The sequence below is a fragment of the Brachycentrus maculatus genome, unplaced genomic scaffold, assembly GCF_059751285.1.
Source record: "Brachycentrus maculatus isolate JH-2025_06_01 unplaced genomic scaffold, ASM5975128v1 h1tg000393l, whole genome shotgun sequence".
Classification (NCBI taxonomy): Eukaryota; Metazoa; Arthropoda; class Insecta; order Trichoptera; family Brachycentridae; genus Brachycentrus; species Brachycentrus maculatus.
Genome location: NW_028281142.1, coordinates 462,511 through 484,617, shown reverse-complemented (window position 1 = coordinate 484,617; position 22,107 = coordinate 462,511). Strand labels below are relative to the sequence as shown.

General features: G+C 36.6%; 1 protein-coding gene across 1 annotated transcript in view; it reads left to right on the top strand.

Moving 5' to 3' along the window:
* The window catches only part of LOC148303007 (uncharacterized), a 154,877-nt gene that overhangs the window by 129,480 nt on the left and 3,290 nt on the right, over positions 1-22,107 (top strand). Inside the window, exons 6-12 of the mRNA XM_088270718.1 lie at positions 1,704-1,893; positions 8,400-12,967; positions 14,762-15,010; positions 16,260-16,712; positions 17,811-18,115; positions 19,773-19,935; positions 21,837-21,982. Of these exons, the coding sequence (XP_088126844.1) occupies positions 1,704-1,893; positions 8,400-12,967; positions 14,762-15,010; positions 16,260-16,712; positions 17,811-18,115; positions 19,773-19,935; positions 21,837-21,982 (6,074 nt within the window). The remainder of the gene's footprint in view (positions 1-1,703; positions 1,894-8,399; positions 12,968-14,761; positions 15,011-16,259; positions 16,713-17,810; positions 18,116-19,772; positions 19,936-21,836; positions 21,983-22,107) is intronic.

Genomic DNA, 22,107 nt, shown 5'->3' with positions numbered 1-22,107 from the left:
CTGAAAATTGACGATTTTTGATTTATGACGTTCTTGAAAGGAGTGAGCGATATATGAACCAATTTTGAAACATTGTTTTTTAATCACTAGAGACATCTATTGGTGAGATGAAAAGAAGCTTTTTACTGAGCAGAAACTGTTTTATTAGTATGTGAAGTCCAAATCCTAGATTATAATCACATACACGAGAAACGCCAGAAAATATCATTACACGTGTGTAAAGTGATCACTTAAACCAGCCTATGACGGTCGTCAGCCCCGTAAATGCCCAGACTTCCATATTCTTCTTCATCTTTGATGAGATGTCAAAAAATAATATGAAAAAAACTCCTATAATTGGAGATAATTTAGATTTGTGAACAAGTATTTGGACCCACTCAAAATGTTGTAGTAAAAGAATAATTACCTAATGTTAAACAGACTTAAAGCTTCATTATATCGCAGTATGCTTTTTAGCGATAATTTGCATTAAAAAAGTCTTTTTACTACCGACGGATTAGTTTTGTGTTCAATCAGTTTTAAGTATCTATTAGTTAAGGCTATTTCTTGAACCGATTTGCTAATAGAGCAGGTAATGTGTAATGTGTGTCGATTATTATCTCACGTGAGGCCATTGCATCTCCGACCTTGGCGGGACCGCGAGAATTACACTTTGCTTGCCCAGTGTCTGCAAATTAATAGAAGTATGTATGTGCTTGTGTCTAGGATGTATCGCGGTCCGGTAAATACTTGTGTGTCAAAATTCAGTACCTAACAAAATTTATAATTACGTACTTAAAGCATAGCATACTAAAATAAAGATAAAAGAAGAAACATAAGTACAAGAACGTATGTAATAATTGACAGAGTGACGTTCATGTTTATGGTTCGATCATTGAATAGATAACATGTATATAGTACGTAATAACGGAATGTAAAATAAAGGTTTCAAACAACACCAACAAAAATGTTAAAAAAATAAATTAGAGAAAACATAACATCTCAATATAAACAAAGGAGAATATGAATCTCTGAGTTTTTACAGGGCCTACGACCCATCATAGGCTAGTTTAAATGATCACCTTATACACGTGTAGCATTCACCAATTCTACTAATGATTAACAACCACACTACTTAAATTTTTGGAACTTCCTTATGAGTATATTATTCGAGTTCGGAACATAGTGCTTCAATTCATGGTGAGTTGAAAGAAGATTTTATTGAGCAAAAACTCTTTCATTTTTACGTGAGGTAATTATTTTCGCAGGTGTTTAATTTTAATCCAGGTTGTGTTTATATATATACATATGTTTTACATATGTATATATATATATATATATATATATATATATATATATATATATATATATATATATATATATTTGTCCGCCTCCGTAGTGTAATGGTCAGCACGCTCGGCTACCGTTCTGGAGGTCCCGGGTTCGATTCCCAAGGGGGGTAAAATAAAATATAAGTGATTTTTTCACTGTAATATTTAGTCAAAATTACCATGGACTGGTACCTGAAGCGGAGGGCTGATCACCTTTCCTTCATATGTAAACGATCGAGATAACACTGCGTTTATATGACACCGTGCCCTATGCACCACTGGGGTGCGGATAAGGGTTTTATTTTTATTATTATTAGAGTAACCTGTTCTAATTATTTATAAGCGAAATATTCTTACAATACGTGAAACTAACCCTTTCTTTCTTTTTCGCAGTTCCCAAGGCTGTTGAAGGCGAATTCCGAATCGACAATGGGGTCTGGAGCGACGAGCTGAAGGACAAGGAGAGTCCAGAGTATAAGAAACTGTCCGAGACATTGGAGAAAGAACTCATGGAGGCTCTGTTCGACTTTGAGACCCTCAAATATGGCGCCAACGACATCTCTGTGAAGGTCATCGATTTGCAGTAAGTACCTACCCGAGCATCATATTTGTGGAGGTCCACACCACAAAGTTACATTTCCAATATATATTGTTTAGATGCAAATCTGTCATGTTTATTGTTCTATCGAAATCTAAATTTAAGTTGCGACATAACGTGACCCATCCTGTGTAAAACCAATAAATATGAAACAATTTTACAAGCTAAAATTCCTGATTACTTACAATAATTTATATAGGAAATGTAACGTTTTGGTGAGGACCTCCACATTTATTTTAAAATTAACATTACTGTAACGACACAATTCGATTATCTGGGCCAGATAAGGAAAATTAAGTAGAAAAGTAAAATATTGGATTTTTGATAGGTTTGCGTAATATGTAATATATCGCAGTCGTACAGGAGAAAGTGACCAACTGACAAAACGTAAAATGTTCAGGAGGGCCATTTAAGTCACTTTTGCTTAGCAACAAAATAAACATCAATGCAGTTAGTCATTTTTACCAAGTCAATATATATTATACTTCCATGTTTAAAATCCTTTGGGATTTTTTCAGGGCAATATTAAGCTAGTAAGATATCAAATAGTCAATGATCACGTTTTTGTAAACAAATGCACTTGGTCATTTTCTCCTGTATGACTACGATATATGTATATAAGACAAAATACAAGTGCGGTGTTACGCTTAACCTCTAACAAACGCGTTAAGGCCTTACTCGCAAACACAGAATTCAGTACGTGACCGGCTTCATTAGGAGTCACACGTCTCTCCGCGCTCAATTTACAAAAAATAATATATATTGGGTGTTATTTAGAATATATCGCTCACTCCTTTCAAGAACGTCATAAATCAAAAAACTCGATTTTTCAGTAGAACGTTTTTAAAGTTTAAAAATATAAAACAATGTATTAAAAATAAATATCAAGCCACATATTGAACTTTTTACTGTGCAACAGATCTTTTTAGGTAAAACCTGAAGGTTTTTTCTCCATTTGAAAAATATTAAGTATATTTAAAGAAATAATTAAACAATACCTTTTCTTCAAAATGCAAAAACAACACTTTTCGCCCTGTAGCGGGTAAATATTAAGTTAAAAATATGCCTCTTTTGCTGGGATGTAGTACATTTTCTAGGCATTCCGAAAACATGCACAACTGAAAATTTACGATTTTTGATTTATGACGTTCTTGAAAGGAGTGAGCGATATGTATAATACTAATATGGAAAAACTATTTTTATTAATTTTTTAACTTCTTTTCAAAACCTTATCAGCACGTGATGGTGCATAGGGAACTGCATAATAAATTAAGTTTTAACTTGATCGTTAACACATGAAGGAAAGGTGATCAGCCCTCCGCTTCAAGTACCAGTCCAGGGTAATAAGAGTGAAAAAGTCACTTATATTCATTTGACCCCTCCCTGGGAATCGAGCCCGGGACCTCCAGTACGATAGCCGAGCGTGCTGACCATTACACTACGGAAGCGGACTTTTGCTTTTTAAAAAAATAGATTGTTTGATTTATTGCATTTACGTAATGTACGGTCAAAATAACGCAACGACATTTTATACATTATAAAATTAAATTCGAACAAGGGAGTGTCTGTTTTTATTTTATTTAAAAGTACATACTTATATGGTTATTTGATCATAAATATGGTATGGTGTTATTTGTAAAAAATAATATGCAAATGTGATGTTAATTACTACATACTTGATAAAATTATGTTCCAGTGTAGGTATTCCAGCAAAGGTATTCAGTACTTATTTTTATATAAATTAAAACAATTCAAAATAAAATACTAGAGTGTTTCAACATTTTCATTAATTATGAAAATGGAGTTCTTATTAGTACTTAATGCCCCATTAAAATAGCCAGTATAAACCACTCTTTTTCATAGAAAACCATATCATAGGATAATAATGAGATTTTTTCAATCTTTTTCCCGCCTAAATGCTATTATAATCTAACGTCATCATTGTCTTCAGAGTAATTTTACCCACAAATGTATGTAATTCCTGGTTCCCACGGCTCATTATTGTATGATAATATTATGAATACTCATCGTCTTTTGGCGTTCCTGTTTATTTTATAGCCGTATAGATAACCTTGACCTTTGATTTTTAGAAGATCGTTAAAATGCGATGTTTGTCTCTAAACTAAACTTTTCAATATTTTTTTCTAATACTGTAGAACCTCTCATAACGATTAATTCGCATAACGAGCAAAAAATTTGAATAAGCTGCTCCCTTAACGAGCGATGTTTCGCATAACGAGTAACAGGCGAAGGCCAAGTCCCTTTTTCACGACATTCACTTGTGAACCGGGACTTTCGCAGCTTGGGAAGGAGGTTTACCAAGAGGACTCTAACTTCTGCAATATTATGGGACTCGAGGTGGATAACAACGATATTAAAGAGCTTGTGCAAGAGTACAGCCAAGAGCTGACCACCCAAGAGCTTATGGAGTTGCATCGTGTTTCACAGTAAGAAATTATGGGGAAGATCTTTATTGTAACTGCAGACAGTTGGTAGAATTCCATATTAAATTGTTGGGTAATATATCCAAAATTGAACACGGTTTATTTGGTTGAATTCTACATTTATTTATGTATATTTTAATACGTGACGCGTTTCGTCTTTTTAGGACATTACCAAACACTGACCAAAATATTTTAAATAATTTTTGTAAATAACTTTTGTAAATAATATTAGTCAGCGTTTGATAATGTCCTAAGAAGACGAAACGCGTCACGTATTAAAATATACATAAATAAATGTAGAATTCAACCAAATAAACCGTAATTAATTTTGGATATATTACCCAACAATTCATTATGGGGAAGAGTTTGTTAATGGAGGCGGAAGAAATAGCAGAGCAACCATCTTCTAGCACCATAAGAGAAATGCTGAAAGCATGGGAAACTGTTGCATCGTACATTAAGAATCATCACCCTAATAAGGAGGTGGCTATTCGTGCTATAAATTTTTTCAATGATAATGCTGTGACATATTTCCGCCAAATTTTGAAGCGTCGGCAAAAACAAATATCTCAGCTCCTTTTTCTTGTAGACGTATCACTCATGTAGTACATGCTTGCTAACTTTTAACGTTTTACTCTTTCATCTTTTTTATGTTTTTAAGTTTTTAATTTAGTTTTTAAAAAAATAAGCACATATATTTTTTTGTTTTCTGAAAGTCAAGTATTTTTTTGTTTCTTATATTAATACTATTATTCTAGTTCTACTTATAATACCTATACCCTTATACCCTTTACTATGACTAAATTATATTGTATACCCACACACAGGCCATGCCTTTGTGGGATCTTTTTTTGTACTCATATTTTATTCGTATTTTTTTTGTATTCGAATTTATGTCATGTAATGCAAAAGAATTTAAAATAAAGAAAGAAAAAACAGTTTTCTAGTTAAAAGGGATTAATTATTTGTCATAAATTCATATTTTTATTCACATTTTTTCAAATCTAAATTATACTTAAATTTTTACACTCCTTAATATTTTAAAAGTAAGTTTATTTTAATAAACGTTAAAAGTAATAACAGGAATAATTGAGTTTTCTTTCGGCCTGGAACGCATTATCGTATTTTACATTGATTTGTATGGGAAAAAATGTTTCGCTTAACGAGTAAGATGCTGGAACGAGTCAAACTCGTAATGAGAGGTTCGACTGTATGTGAAAAAAATACAATCCAAAGACAAAAACGTTCGAATTCTGCGTTTTAAAATTGAAAATTTGTTCCACAATTTGCATAGAAGGTACTTATTTATCTTCACGATATTAATTGAGACCCGCTCGTTCGGTAGGTACCTACCCGTCTAATAAAACTTGTTTTGAATCACCTGATTTGAATTTTAAAATAAAAACTATTAGGCAATGTCACTTTTGTTCCCAGTTCTGGCAACACCGAGCGCCTTAAATTATTTGAATAAAAGAACACGTTTGAATTTCAAATTTGAATTTGTTTGCATTTATAATTTTCTTGCGGCTATCTCACTTCGTCTCATTGAGTCGATAGCGAGTAAGTGAGATGCGAATAGTCATATGAGCTGCAAATTGGCTTGATAAATTTAGGCGGCAAATTGATGGACGTTCCAATATTATACAATATGTAAGTGATTTTTCACGTAATCCGTGATGATTATTTACATGTTTTATGACGTCATCGAGTGCATAATATTTTTGTTTGTACTGCATTTATTGCTGATGTTGAAATAGTCATTGGTTCCACAAGGGTCACCACCCGTAGTAACGAGAAATAAGATAAAGAAGATGGGTTTAAATATTATAGTAACATCATAATAGCAAAAAGTGGGAAAAATCGTATTTTACGATACAAATTTGATTTGGAGGTATAACCATTATTATTTTTTTAATTACCTAACGTCCAAGCGACTCTGAAATCTAGCTACAGCTTATGCAACACCGCTTATCATGAACCTACTCAGGCTTCAACTTTTCAAGTTTCATAGCCTATGCCTACTCGTGAGTGGATTTACTCTTTATGTTCAAAGTTACCCCAAATACGTAAAATTTTACCCGGATTTAGAGAAAATTAAGTTGCGACTAAACGAATGCTGGGCTTTAAAGCCGACCACTGTGTGTTTACATCATAGTTTGCGGTTTTCATATTTATACGAAATTAGGTACTTTTTTTGGAAGGTAGGTACCTACCTACCTTCGCGGAAAAACGTTTGAACATCGTGTGAGAAAAAAAATACACAACAAAAAACAAAAGAACTCCAACTCGTTCTAAAAGGTGAATGCTTTTGTTTTTATCTTTTGACATTTCATAATACAATGTGCACTGTGCTCGTGTTATATAATTTTGATCACTTTGTCATATTCTCGGAGTTGTAATAGGAATGTAATATACCTGAACAAAAACTGAGCACTCTTTGAAACGCTGTTTTATTATATAATTGAGGAAGTTTAGCCATTAGAGTTCTTTGTGATGACAACATTTTGAGTAATTATAGAAAGAGATGACACTCGATCGTTCTCTGCCTATCCCTGCATTAAACTGAGTGATGGTAGTGGCATTAGTTGAATTAGGTACCTTCTCCTCTATCTTAGGGAATGTTCATTCAATTCAAACCCTTATCCGCACCCCAATGGTGCATAGGGCACTGCATCATATAAACGCAGTGTTATCTTGATCATTAACACATGAAGGAAAGGTGATCAGCCCTCCGCTTCAGGTACCAGTCCAGGGTAATATTGAATTAGGGAATGTTATAAGGGGTTAATGATGGACCCCTGGGAATCGAACCCGGGATCTCGAGCACGGTAGCCAAACGTACTTACTCACCATTGCACTACGGAAGTGAACAGTGAGTTAAGTGAACTTGCGGCTATTTGCCTTTGCACATTAGTTTAGTTCTATGATTTTACATCTGAATTTATATTTTCATTGCCTAAACTTATTTTCATTTGATTTATTTTATTTGCTCGGGAATTGTACAGCTTTACATTTAAAAAGTATATAATTAACAAAAGCTACATTAACAATAATAAACATTACATTACATTTACAAAAATAGTTACATTAATAAAAATAAAGCCAATTAAATAATTCCACATTTCGCTCACTCCTTTCAAGAACGACATAAATAAAAAATCGACAATTTTCAGTTGTGCGTGTTTTCGGAATGCCCAGAAAATGTACTATATCGCAGCAAAAGCGGCATATTTTTAACTGAATATTTACCCGCTACAGGGCAGAAAGTGTTGTTTTTGCATTTTGAAGAAAGGGTATTATTTAATTATTTTTTGAAATATACTAAATATTTTTCAAATGGAGAAAGAACCTTCAGGTTTCACCTAAAAAGATCTGTTGCACAGTAAAAAGTTCAATAAGTGGCTTGATATTTATTTTTAATACATTGTATTATATTTTTAAACTTTAAAAACGTTCTCCTGAAAAATCAAGTTTTTTGATTTATGACGTTCTTGAAAGGAGTGAGCGATTTATGTTAACTATTAAAAACATTCGGTTATTATAACTATTACAAACATTCAGAGATAAAAAAAAGTTTAAAATAAGATTTTGCAGGAAGGAGAGGAATTAATGAGGGTGGTTAAAGGATTTTATTTTCTAGGTAAGAAGTTCAAAAATAAGAATATATTTATAAATATACATACATACATATACATACACACATACATACATATATGTATATAATAATAATAAAACCCTTATCCGCACCCCAATGGTGCATAGGGCACTGCTTCATATGAACACAGTGTTATCTTGATCGTTTACACACGAAGGAAAGGTGATCAGCCCTCCGCTTCAGGTACCAGTCCAGGGTAATATTGAATAAATATTACAGTGAAAAAATCACTTATATTTATTTGACCCCCCTGGGAATCGAACCCGGGACCTCCAGAACGGTAGCCGAGCGTGCTGACCATTACACTACAGAGGCGGACAGGATCTATATGTATATATACACACATAACAGAAAAAGTTCAGTGGACTTACAATTGTTTTTATTTCTTACAGGGAAGGATCCATTGTAGTCAAATATCGCATCGGATGGACAGAGAAACCTGGAATCATCAATCCACCAGACCCTATTACGGAAGCCAATTTGAAGACGAAACTGACGCGATACCTCCATGTCCACTCCGGTTATCTCTCGGACCACAGGGTATCCATGAACTCCGTGACTAGCGCCAAGATCCTGGACATGTGCCAGTTCAACAAGAACGGCTGTCAACACGAATGCGACTTCGACAAGACCACCATGTCGTTCGTCTGCAAATGCCCAGACTATCTGAAACTAGAATCTGGCGGAAAGGTCTGCATCACGGAATCCAGTTATCCTGAAATTGAGGATGGTGAATCGCTGAGGGCTTCTACGAAAGGGGCAGAGCCGGCGAGCGAACCGGCTGCTGAACCTACGAGCGAACCGGCTTCTGAACCCAGCTCGGAACCTTCTTCGAAAGCATCGGATGAGCCGACATCAGAACCTGCTGCGGAACCTACATCGGAGCCATCATCGGAGCCTGCATCTGAACCGGCTTCTGAACCTTCATCTGAGCCAACATCTGAACCATCATCTGAACCAGCATCTGAACCGGCTTCTGAACCTTCATCTGAGCCAACATCTGAACCGGCTTCTGAACCTTCATCTGAGCCAACATCTGAACCGGCTTCTGAACCTACTTCTGAGCCTACATCAGAACCATCGGCAGAGCCAGATGTGTATCTAGCAACCAGAAAAAACGCAACGGAGGATTTATCAATCGTACCATTAGCCGAGCCCGCAACGGAACCAACGTCTGAACCAACTTCGGAACCAACCTCCGAACCAGCTGCTGAGCCAGCATCCGAACCTTCGGCTGAACCAAAATCAGAACCAGCTGCTGAGCCAACATCTGAACCAGCCGCTGAGCCAACCTCTGAACCAGCCGCTGAGCCAACATCTGAACCGGCCGCTGAGCCAACCTCTGAACCGGCTGCTGAGCCAACATCTGAACCTGCTTCAGAACCTTCATCGGAACCAACTGCTGAACCAAAATCAGAACCTACTTCAAAAAAAGAGTCTAAATCTGAACTTTCCTCTATACCAGTAGCCGAGCCAACATCTGAACCTACCGCCGAGCCAACTTCTGAACCCACGTCTGAGCCATCGGCTGAGCCAAGTGGTGTGATAACCACCACCGAAACTACATCCGATCGGTCACCAAAGTCTTCAGTTCTACCAGTTGAAAGTGATATGCATTCAGAAACAACAATAAGAACATCTGAAAAAGAGAAAATGACTAATATGCCGATGGACTTGTTGACAGTCCGACCACTCGATCACTATTCAACTGAGCAGCCATCAGCAGAACCGACCTCTGAACCGGTGGCTGAACCAAAATCAGAACCAACATCTGAACCTTCATCAGAACCAACAGTGGAAACAAAATCAGGATCATCCGTCGTACCTGCATCTGAGCCAACCTCTGAACCAGCTGCCGAACCGACTTCCGAACCGTCGGCAGAACCAAAGTCTGAACCATCAGCAGAGCCGGCATCTGAACCATCTGCAGAGCCCACGTCTGAACCATCAGCAGAGCCCACATCTGAACCATCAGCAGAGCCCACATCTGAACCATCGGCAGAGCCCACGTCTGAACCATCAGCAGAGCCAACATTGACAGACGTCATAAAAAAGGAGAAATCTGAATCACTCGAAAATTCTTCAGAAAAACTCGACATAGAATCCTCAAAAGCCGCTAACTCAACCGTAATGGAGGACATGAAAATGGACAGTCATAAAAAGACCATGGAAGATATGACAACTCATAATGATATGATTATAGCTCTTCCAGAAGAAAATTTCAACGACACCGTGTCCAAAGAAAATCATATGCACTCGCAAGGCAGATTCTTTAATGAGGATGAGTCCTCGATGCATCATAACCCAACGCTGATTGATTTTAACCATGCGGAAGAGATTTTACCCGAAGCAGTGTTCCCGACATCTACAGATGAAATGTTGATCAATGAAAACGAGACTCCCGCACATAACAAGAGTCTCGATGGACTCATTGAAGAGGTAGTGAAAAATGGGGACATGTTGGTCAAACAAGCAGACAATAAAACCTCCAAAATCAGTGTTGTTATAACAAAACCAGCGCCTGTATGGGAACCAACAGAAATTGAGAATGAAAATAAACCAATGTCGGATAACAGAGTTGTATTTTCAAGTGTACCCGTGAATTACTCCACAACGGAATCACTGAAAATGGTGAATTCAGAACAAAACTCGACATCTCCAACGATATTAGCCATCCCAGATAATAACATATTCTCTGTTAACACCAGTGCTGAAGATGAGGCAAAAAATTCTGAAGAACATGATAAGTCAATGGGAAAAAATCTAGGTGAAACAAGTGAGAAAAGCATGGGTAAGTCGGCCATTAACACAGCCGAAATATTGAATGAATTTCCTTCAAATAAAGACGAAGATTACTGGCTTGACCAGCCAACAACTCAACAAGAAGGTTTATCAAACGTAGACGATAATCACATTGTAACAACTACATTCCGAGGTGTAAATAAGGTTTCGGATTCTGATGTTACCAATACTTTGCAAACCAAACCTTACGAAGTTAGTGAGACTGTCCACGAGAGCCCGATATACACGACACAAAACACCTTATTCATATCTGGCATTGCCAAAAACAATAATGATCTCAAACCCAAGCCAGATGGTAATGTGTACATAGTAACAACTACCGGGAGGAACATAAACGATACAGAATCCTCCGAAAACAAGGATTGGGATGCAACGATGAATGACCAGTACAAACCCATGATTATTCCAATTCACGAAGTATCCGGTTTCAACAAAACAACAGAAGAAAAGTCCACTGTACCGACGGGTAATAATTCAGACTCAACGTCTAGTGATAACAGTTTCCCTGTGACGGATATGAGTCCATTTTTACCAGACGCTGAAAATAATGTTACACTAGTTAATATTTTGCATCACGGACATGATATCGATCCACTAAACACAAATGAGACTGATAAAACTTCGGATTCGGAACATGCAGTTGATGAAAATAGCACAAAGATGACAAATTCAGAAGTCAAAACAAATGCCAGCTTTGCACCAAATTGGATGGATTTATTGAAAAAGATGTCTCCAAGATTAGATAATGACGAAGGAAATAAAACTAATCCTAAAGATGAAGAAACAGAGCTAAGTGAAATGGTTCCTACGACTACAGTAAACGCCATCGATGATACCGAAGGCTTGGGAGTTGTCCCTCTGAACACCGAGAGAACTGATGATTTAGACACTCTCGACAAAATTATGTCTACAAATGTTCATAATATCACCTACGCCAATGAACTAAAGAATTCAGAAGGAAAAGTAGAAAGTGATAAGAAAGAATCGGATTCACAAAGCAGAAATATTAATGAAAATGATACTGATGACTTACTAGCTTCTTCTACTGAAGTTATTTCTGCGGTGAATGCAATGGAAAATTCTACAATGATAGAAAAAGATAAACCCTCAGAAGTCACCGACAAAAATACTGGGTATGTAATGAACTCAGAAAACAATGAAAGAAATACACAATCGCCAATAATTAAAGAAGTAGAATCGGTTGAACCGACAACAAAATTGGTCGATATAGTTATGATGACAACCACTCCAAGTGCTCTTATAATCAATCATGCCAACAAAACTAATGATTCAATGTTACCTTCCGTGTTAGAAGGTATTACTACATTATTACCAAATCAGCATGTGATAACAACACCGCCAACTGCAACTGAAATCAAGACAATCGAAGTAGCCCACGCACCAATAAATGAAACCCAAGTTGAACTAGATGCAGCTAAGATAGTGGAAAATATCCAGCCTGCCGACAGTATTACGACATTGCCATCATTGACTGAGAATACAAAAAATATTGATTCCAATGATCTTGATATAACAGACGCAACGTCTAGAGTTTCCGATGATTTCAATAACATCAGTGATGATGAAGCTGATGCCAAAGAAGAAGGCGGAACTCTCGGGGTGATCCCTTTGTCAAAACCATCCAAAAAGTTAGATAAAAAGCATGATCAAGACTCATTGAACTACTATAAAAAATTGGATAAATTCGAATCGGAATCAAAAACGGATGGCATAACAGACGTTAACGACAAATTTAAAGACGACAGTGAAGAGAGCAAGCAAGAAACCACAACTGCGGTTCATTTTTTAGCGATTAGCCCCCTGAAGAATCAAACTGATTCAAAAGAGGGGGCAAACCTTCTAACTACACCAGCTAGACCTCACCCCGACATCCACGGTGAGACGCATTACTCCAAGTGTGCATCGGGACAGTTCCAGTGCGTGAATGGGACCTCCATCAGGGACGGTAGCTACTGCGTGGCTCTATCGGACAGGTGCGATTCTAACAGAGACTGCACGGACGGTTCGGACGAAGAAGGCTGCGAGGAGGACGGCTGTCCCGGAAGTTTCCGGTGCAAAAATGGACACTGCCTCAAGAGACATCTTGTCTGCAATGGTATTACAGACTGCAGTGATGGGAGCGACGAACTGGAATGCGGTGAGTGCATACTATTAGTATAATATTTATTTAACCGTTTGATTGCCGATCGTCGATTTTCGTCGATTCGTGTTTTAACGAAGATTGCCGATCGTCGATTTCCGTCGATTGCGTCAGTCGTGCTCTGATTCGCGCGTACGTAGGGTGTGGTGCTGCGGCGTTGGTAAATATTATTCTAATATTATCTTAATAGTTGTAAGATCGTAGTAAACCGTTTAAATTTCAGATTCATTTATTATTTTTTTTATTTTAGTTAATTTAAAAAACATAATGTCGAGCGCGTCCTCTGAAATGTCTGATAGCGGGAGCGACGATTTCCACTCCTCTAATTCAAGTTCGAGTAAGAGTAGCTCTGGTGAGAGTGATGTCATATCCGTGTTTCCCAACCGCAGGATGCGAATTTCCAGTAATTCTTCTGATCGTGACCAAGAAATGGAGAGTAACACCAGAAATTACTCATTTACAAATGTACCTCCCGGAACCAATTTTTCTACCGAAAATTCTCATTTTTTCGAAACGCCTGGACTTCGGGATCCTCCTCCGCGTGATTCCAAACCTATATCATATTTTGATTTATTTTTTAATGACATTCTGTTAACAACGATAAAAAATGAAACCAACAAATATGCCCAACAATTTCTTGAAAACTCTTCTGGTCTGTAGTAATAAAGATGGTGCTGGGCTGCGTAGATCAACGACTATTTGTGCTTATTGTAAGAAGGGTGTCCACACGGCGTGTGCAGGAAAGCAGAGTTGTTGATTTTCTTTTGTTTTTCATTTTTGTCTTTCTTTTTTTCTAAATAAAATACTGTATTCATTTATACAAGCGTTTTATTTCAAATATTTCGACATTCTTTAATAAAACACCGAAAAAATCATCAAAATTCATGAAAATTCAAAGAATTTATGGGGTTTTAAAAAAATATATAGTTTCATAAAAAATGATGTTTTTTTGGTGGCATTTTACAAGAAACTGTATGCATTTTTTGGCACTCAAACGGTTAAAGATTTCATCATAGTTCTATCATTGCGGCACAATAATTTCCACAGTTTTCTCCCTAAAGACACATGTTTTTAGTCCTTGGTATTCATAATTTCAAAATTAATTTAAATGATTTTTAATGAAATTATTGAAGTCAGTATGGTTAAAAAAAGGTAAAATAAGAAGTTAATGATTATAGTTGTGTGTTTTAATATTTAAGGACACAGCTCTAAAATTTTGAATTAGCTCAAGATACGGTGTTTGAAAATAATGCGGAATGCATCGAACACATCGCTCACTCCTTTCAAGAATGTCATAAACCAAAAATCGACAATTTTCAGTTGTGCATGTTTTCAGAATGCCCAGAAAATTTACTATATCCCAGCAAAAAAGGCATATCTTTTAACTTAATATTTACTCGCTACAGGGCAGAAAGTGTTGTTTTTCCATTTTGAAGAAAAGGTGTTGTGTAATTATTTTTTTAAATATACTAAATATTTTTCGAATGGAGAAAAAAACCTTCAGGTTTTACCTAAAAAGATCTGTTGCATAGTAAAAAGTTCAATAAGTGGCTTGATATTTATTTTTAATACATTGTATTATATTTTTAAACTTTAAAAACGTTCTCCTGAAAAATCAAGTTTTTTGATTTATGACGTTCTTGAAAGGAGTGAGCGAAATACATAAATAAATTTAGAATTCAATCCTATAAACCTTGTTTAATTTTGGATATATTACCCAACAATTCAATTCAATTCAATATGGAATTCTACCAACTGTCTGCAGTTACAATAAATAAATTTAAATTCCAGATGCATGGGAGTGCAGTTTCGACGAAGTGTCTTGCGGAGGGACATCGAAGCGCTGCATCCCCCTCCCCTGGAGGTGCGACGCTCGGGTTCACTGCCCGCTCGGCTCTGACGAGGCGGGATGCCAGCCCGTGGACTCCCAGTGCTCCAACAACCAGTTCCACTGCGCCGAGTCCCGGATGTGCATTCCCAAGGGATGGAGGTGCGACGGAGAGACTGACTGTGCGGGTGGAGATGATGAGAAACTGTGTGGTGAGGACATTATAACTATTTTGTATACTAACCCCTAGTGGTCTAATGTCAAATCTCATTCGACATAGATTTTTTCCGCCTATGTCCCATATTGAATGCATTAAAAAAAATTATATGACGTTGTTGAAAGGAGTGTTCGATATTACATGAACACATTGCAATTACATATTGTGAGTAGTTCCTATCATAAGTATTATTCAGTTAAAATGCAAGTTCACAATTTTTTCACTTACGTATTTAATTACAATAGTATGTGGATTTTTTTGTATAAATAAAGAGAAATATTTGTGTTTTTATTATTTACAAAAATACTTCAATTTGATACCATTTCCGTGAGCCTAAGCGGCTCATTATTAGAAATAGGTATCAAATTGTGGTAGAGTGGGTTCGAACCGAGAAACTCTGACTCTAGAGTCTGCGACACTGACCACGACCCGACACCCATCGGAATGAGTAACAATCTACCTGGATTTTTTTTGGGGGACCAGAAAGGATATAAAGCATTCTTTGTGGTATGGTAATATAACACCCATACTCTGTGGTATGGTAATATAACACCCATACTTTGTAGTATGGTAATATAACACCCATACTTTGTAGTATGGTAATATAACACCCATACTTTGTGGTATGGTAATATAACACCCATACTTTGTGGTATGGTAATATAACACCCATACTTTGTGGTATGGTAATATAACACCCATACTTTGTGGTACGGTAATATAAAAATTCATCATTCGCTTTGTGTAATACCACTTAGAAAAACTAATTCATGACCACCGGTTTCGGAATCCACTATCAGGTCAAAAAATTGTAATCTACAAATGTAGTCAAGTTATAATTTGACCGGTTATTTTGTTCATAATATTTTGAGTGTGTACAAATTTGGGTCCGTTCTAAGGAGTTAGTTTACATTGACACCTCAACATAGATGAAAAATAATATGGAAGTCTGGGTATTTACAGGGCTTATTCAATTCAATTTATTTAATAATTAACATGTACATGACAAACTTACATTTAAGGCGTAAATATTAATAATACAAATTACAAAGTAAGTAAAAAGACTCTTAAAGTTGTAGAAATCCCGCTTTGGAAAACCCCTAAGACACATGGAACAGATCAATATCCGTCGTGATATTGTTCGGCAAAGTAGTAGCTTTTCCTACAGGCTTGTTTATGTAACTGCTTTATAGATATGTAACATTCACCTTATTTGTATATTTAAATTATGATAATTTTTCTAGATTGCGCCGTAGACCAATTCAAATGCAAAATCGGAGGAGGTTGCATTTCCAATCTACAAGTCTGCGACGGGGAACACCAATGTGCGGATCTATCCGACGAATGGGACTGCGTTTCCCTTTCAAACTCCTCAACTCTTCAATCGGGGAGCAACAAATCACTGTCCCAAGATGTGACCACGGCCAATGGACGGCTTGAGCTGCGGAAGAACGGAGATACTTGGTTCTCTGTCTGCGCAGATAACTGGACTGAGAGGTTTTCTGACAGGGTCTGTGTCCGTATGGGGCTCCCGGGGGCTATCCACACTGAGAAGCTAAGGGCCCCCAACAGTGATAGATATTTGCGGTTAAGTTCCGATGAAAGTGCACTGGGCTTGGACAATGTACTGCTCAATGTTGAAGTGACGGACAAGTGTGAGGAGGACATGGTTGTTTCGGTTCACTGCCAAGAGTTTGGTGAGTAAACACTCATTTAAAAATTACGATTAAGCTATATTTAGACATGTGTGATAAAATTAACCACTTAATGCTAGAATTTTTTTTTCACAAACATAGAACATAAAATATCAGGTAATTTTATTTTTTAATTATTTTTGTCCTGATACGGGCTGTACCTAGGGTAGAGAAAAATATTACGGTCCTCTTAATAAAACACACCACTTTTTAATAGATTTATATTATCCACTGACACTTCGTGATGGAATTGCATTTTTAATATACATATTATTAGATTAAAACCAATATTTTTAGCTTTTCCACTTTATTTTTATTTGACCAGCGACTGGGTTTCGTCGTTACCGACATCATCAGACAGGTCTTTACCGACATCATCAGACATCAGACCAGTCTGATGATGTCGGTAACGACGAAGCCCGGTCGCTGGTCAAATAAAAATAAAATGGAAAAGCTAAAAATATTGGTTTTAATCTAATAATATATTAAAAACACACCACGGTCACTTTTTCGTCATCTTCTGAACTGGAGGGTTGTAATCGGTTTAGATTAAATATTTTTATTCTTTAACTTCAATGTGTAATTATATAAAATGTGAAAAACTATGAATAGCGCTTTGTTAATTATAAACAATCTTCTATTTTGAAAATGCTTTTTATTTTACCTAAATAGGACGACTAATTTTAGAGATATGATTATTTATATGCAGCAAGTTGTGCGAATATTTCACAAAAATGCCTGGGCAGGGCTACCCTTTTTGAAGTATTACATGTGGCGTATGAGCGTCTAAAGCTTAGTAATAAAAATAATTGGGTAATTATTATTGTTATTATTATTTTGTCCGACTCCGTAGTGTAATGGTCAGCACGCTCGGCTACCGTTCTGGAGGTCCCGGGTTCGATTCCCAAGGGGGGTAAAAATAAATATAAGTAATTTTTTCACTGTAATATTTATTCAATATTACCATGGACTGGTACCTGAAGCGGAGGGCTGATCACCTTTCCTTCATGTGTAAAACGATCATGATAACACTGCGTTTATATGCACCATTGGGGTGCGGATAAGGGTTTATTATTATTATTATTATTATTATTATTGCAGTCTGCGGTTCCAATTCGCACACAGACGAACAGGCCGCGCGCATCGTGGGCGGTGCGCGCTCTGCTTCCGCGCAGTGGCCGAGCGTGGCGCTGCTGCACAATGCTCGGCTACGCGCGCGCTGTACGGCCAGCCTGCTGGCGCCCGCCTGGCTGCTGGCCAGCCGCGCCTGCCTGCTCGGGGACCTGGATCTGGACGAGCGCGCGCAGGAGGAGCGCACAGAGGACTGGAGCGCGCTGGTCGGGGTCACGGAGTTCCACGGGAACGGGGAGGGCGTCGGGGTGAAGAGGATCGTGCCGTTTAGTGGGGTGAGTCGAAAGATATATTAAATGGCTTTATTTTCATATATCGTAGACATACAGGAGAAAGTGACCAACGGTTTTTTTTTTACAAAAACGTGATTATTGACTATTTGGTATCTTACTAGCTTAATATTGCCCTGAAAAAATTCCCGAGCAATTTAAAATTTTTAAGTATAATATATTGACTTGTTAAAAATGACTAGCTGCATTGATGTTTATTTTCTTGCCAAGCAAAAGTGACTTAAATGACCCTCCTGACTATTTTACGTTTTGTTAGTTGGTCAATTTCTCCTGTACGACTACGATATGCACGAATCACTTACTCCTTTCAAGACATCATAAATAAAAAAACTTAATTTTTCAGGAGAACATTTTTAAAGTTTAAAAATATAATACAATGTTTTAAAAATAAATATCAAGCCGCTTTTTGAACTTTTTACCGTGCAACAGATCATTTTAGGTAAAACCTAAAGGTTTTTTCTGCATTTGAAAAATATTTAGTTTATTTAAAAAAATAATTAAACAATATCTTTTCTTCAAAATGCAAAAACAACACTTTCTGCCCTGTAGCGGGTAAATATTAATTTAAAAATATGCCACTCTTGCTGGGATATAGTACATTTTCTTGGCGTTCCGAAAACATGCACAACTGAAAATTGATAATTTTTGATTTATGACGTTCTTGAAAGGAGTGAGCAAAATATGTAAAGTGAATATGACAGTAAAACCCGGTTTCAACATTTTCCCTGTAATTGCATGTACTTATTTCAGTCCCGATATATTTTTTTTTGTAAAATCATTTTTTCCCTCCACCCTCCCATTTACATTTTCCCTTCATTTAGGTTTTTGTATGCAAAAAAAAATGCATTTACATTTTCCGTCCATTTAAGATTTTTTTTCAGACACTTTCACTGTATGTCAATTTCCTGCAATGTCGATTCCCAGCTGTCAATCCATCTTTTTGTGGTCTGCACGGGAGTTGGCGTTGGCCATGCAATACAATGTCTAAGCCATGGGGTGGCCAACATTTTCTGTAGCCGGGCCAGATTTTAGAAATGAGATGTCCTACCGGGCCGTAAAACAAAATTTATTTTATTATTCAAAGCAAACAAGATCAACAAGAATCATTGCATAACAGGCATGTTGGCTTTGTTTTAAATTCCACGAAAAAATAGTTATTAGTCCATTTGTCTTTAAAATTTCTCAGTTCTTCTGTTACTGTTCTCTTCCTTAGTCCAACGTCTTTACTACTTGACGCCATTATGGGTCTTGAAATTGTCAGCATAGTGAAATACTCCCACATATGGGATATGATACGAACTACGCACGATGGAATGTTGTTTCGGTGGTTTTGTGTACACTAAAGGAAAAAATGTGTGATTTGCTCCGCGGGCCGCGGGCCGCTGGTTGGCCACCCTTGGTCAAAGCAATCCATCATTCACTTTGTGTATACATAATACCGCTTAAAAACTGTAAATCATGACTACCGGTTATAGACTACAGTTGACTTGTCATGGAATGGTTATTCCAAAACCGGTAGCCATGAAGTAGAGAGTTTTTAACTGGTATTACACAAAGTGAGCAATGAATGATAAGAAGAGTGAAGTAAACATAATTCTTCAAAAGGCACGTATCACTTATGTGTCACTTGGATTTCTTCCAGGCAAAATTCAATCAAGTGATGTACAACGGTGATCTTGTGGCCGTCCAGCTGACCAGACCTCTACAGCTGAGCAACACAACGGATACTGTGTGTGTCGCCTCGCAGCCCATACAGCCCCGACAGCTCTGCGTCACCGCCGGCTGGGGTGTTCACCAAACTAATGGTAAGAATGGGAGCTGATCGAAATTCCAACTCATCAATTTTAAGATACTAAAATTAAGTAATATTATTTTTTTGATATCTCAGCATAGTTGAAGAAGAATATGGAAGTCTGGGTATAGGGCTTACGACAGTCAAAAGGCTTTAAGTGATCACTTTACACACGTATGTAAAGTGATCGCTTTTGTGTAATATTTATGTTTCAAAGATTTGTCTATCATTAGATAAAATATCATGAAATAGAGAATTTTCCCATTTTTTTGGAAATTTTTTCAGTATTATAAAAAAAAACACGAGACCCTTTTGTTTTATCCCAACTCTCTGATTGGCCGATATGGGTCAGAAGGCAAGTTTCATGAATATAGCGGAATTTGAAATACAACGCTGTTTTTAAGTATTTTTAAGCAGGGTTTTCAAGTATTTAAATATTTTAAACAACTAAACCCACAATTACCATTCCGATAGAGTATTTATTTTTAAATATTATAAAATTGGATAAGGCGGGTTTTGAAAGTAGACGACACACATGTAAAGTATGTAACATTTCAAATGTGTCCAAATACTTGTACAAATCTGGATTATCTCCAATTATAGGAGTTCTTTTTCTTTTTTTTTCTATATTCTTCTTTGTCTATGTTGAGATATCAACAATAATATAGATTGTGTAAAGTGATCACTTAATTAATCCTGAAGGACTGTGTAACCCTTGTCGAAGTAATGACTCTTCTCCGGTTATCCCTTGACTGCGCCGCACGTAGCGCTCCAACCACCGAGGTGCCTGCTGCTGCCTTAACTTGATCGGTCCATTGCGTTGGGATCTACGTCTCCCTCTCTTCCCCTCCAGGCTACCAATCACAACCAGGCTATCCTTATTACCACGCGCAACGTCCAAAGAACTAAAGAATCAAGTCAAGCCATCCAAGTGCTGACGAATGGACTCGTGCTTCTAGCTGTCCATAAGATTCGGAGCATGCGCCTCCAACATCACATTTCAAAAGCGTAAATTTTTCTCCTGTCTGCTGCTTTTATGGTCCATGTTTTAGCAGCATAAAGAAAAATACCGTTATTTTTTGACATCTCATCAAAGATGAAGAAAAATATGGAAGTCTGGGCATTTACGGGGCTGACGACCGTCATAGGCTGGTTTAAGTTATAACTTTACACATGTGTAACATTCACCAATTCTACCCATTATTGACAACCACACTACTCAAATTCTTGGAAGTTCTATATATATATGTATATATATATATATATATATATATATATATATATATATATATATATATATATATATATATATATATATATATATATATATATATATATATATATATATATATATAGATATGAACCAATTTTGAAACATTGTTCTTGAATCACTGGAACTTCACTCGAGAGAAATCTATTGGTGAGATGAAAAGAAGATTTTTACTGAGCAGAAACTCGTATATTAGTATGTAAGGTCCGAATCCTGGATTATAATCACACACATGAGAAACGCCAGAAAATATCATTTTTATTTTTATTATTTAAGCTTATAATTTGACCAGATAATTTATTTACAACATTTTGAGTGTGTCCAAATACTTGTTCACAAATCTGGATTATCTCCAATTATAGGAGTTATTTATCATATTATTTTTTGACATCTCATCAAAAAGATGAAGAAGAATATGGGAGTCTGGGCATTTACGGATGATAAATAACTCTTATGATTGGAGACAATCCAGATTCGTGAACAAGTATTTGGTAAAAAAATACCCAGTTTTATATTTTTTAGTTTTGACAGTTTTCAACAATGAACTTTTTCTTTGGATTTGAAACTAATAAAGATGCAGGTCCTTTTGGCTTGTCATTTTTTGCAGTGAACCATCGATAAATGTCGCATTTCTCTTTTCCCAGTATCGAGCGTGGAGCAGTACCTCCACTACCTGCCTGTCCCAGCATTGGACAAGGCCGAGTGCAACTCCACCAGCCATTACAACGGTCTCATAGGAGACCAGCACATCTGCGCGGGATATACTGACCTCGATAAATCTCTGTGCTACGTAAGTGCTCATTAAAATTAACGCTGACTTGGACCATCAAATTCAAATGAATTTAGATGGTAAATTGTAAATTAAGATACTTGTTTATTACCGCTTGAGTATTATCTTTACCACATGAAGGAAAG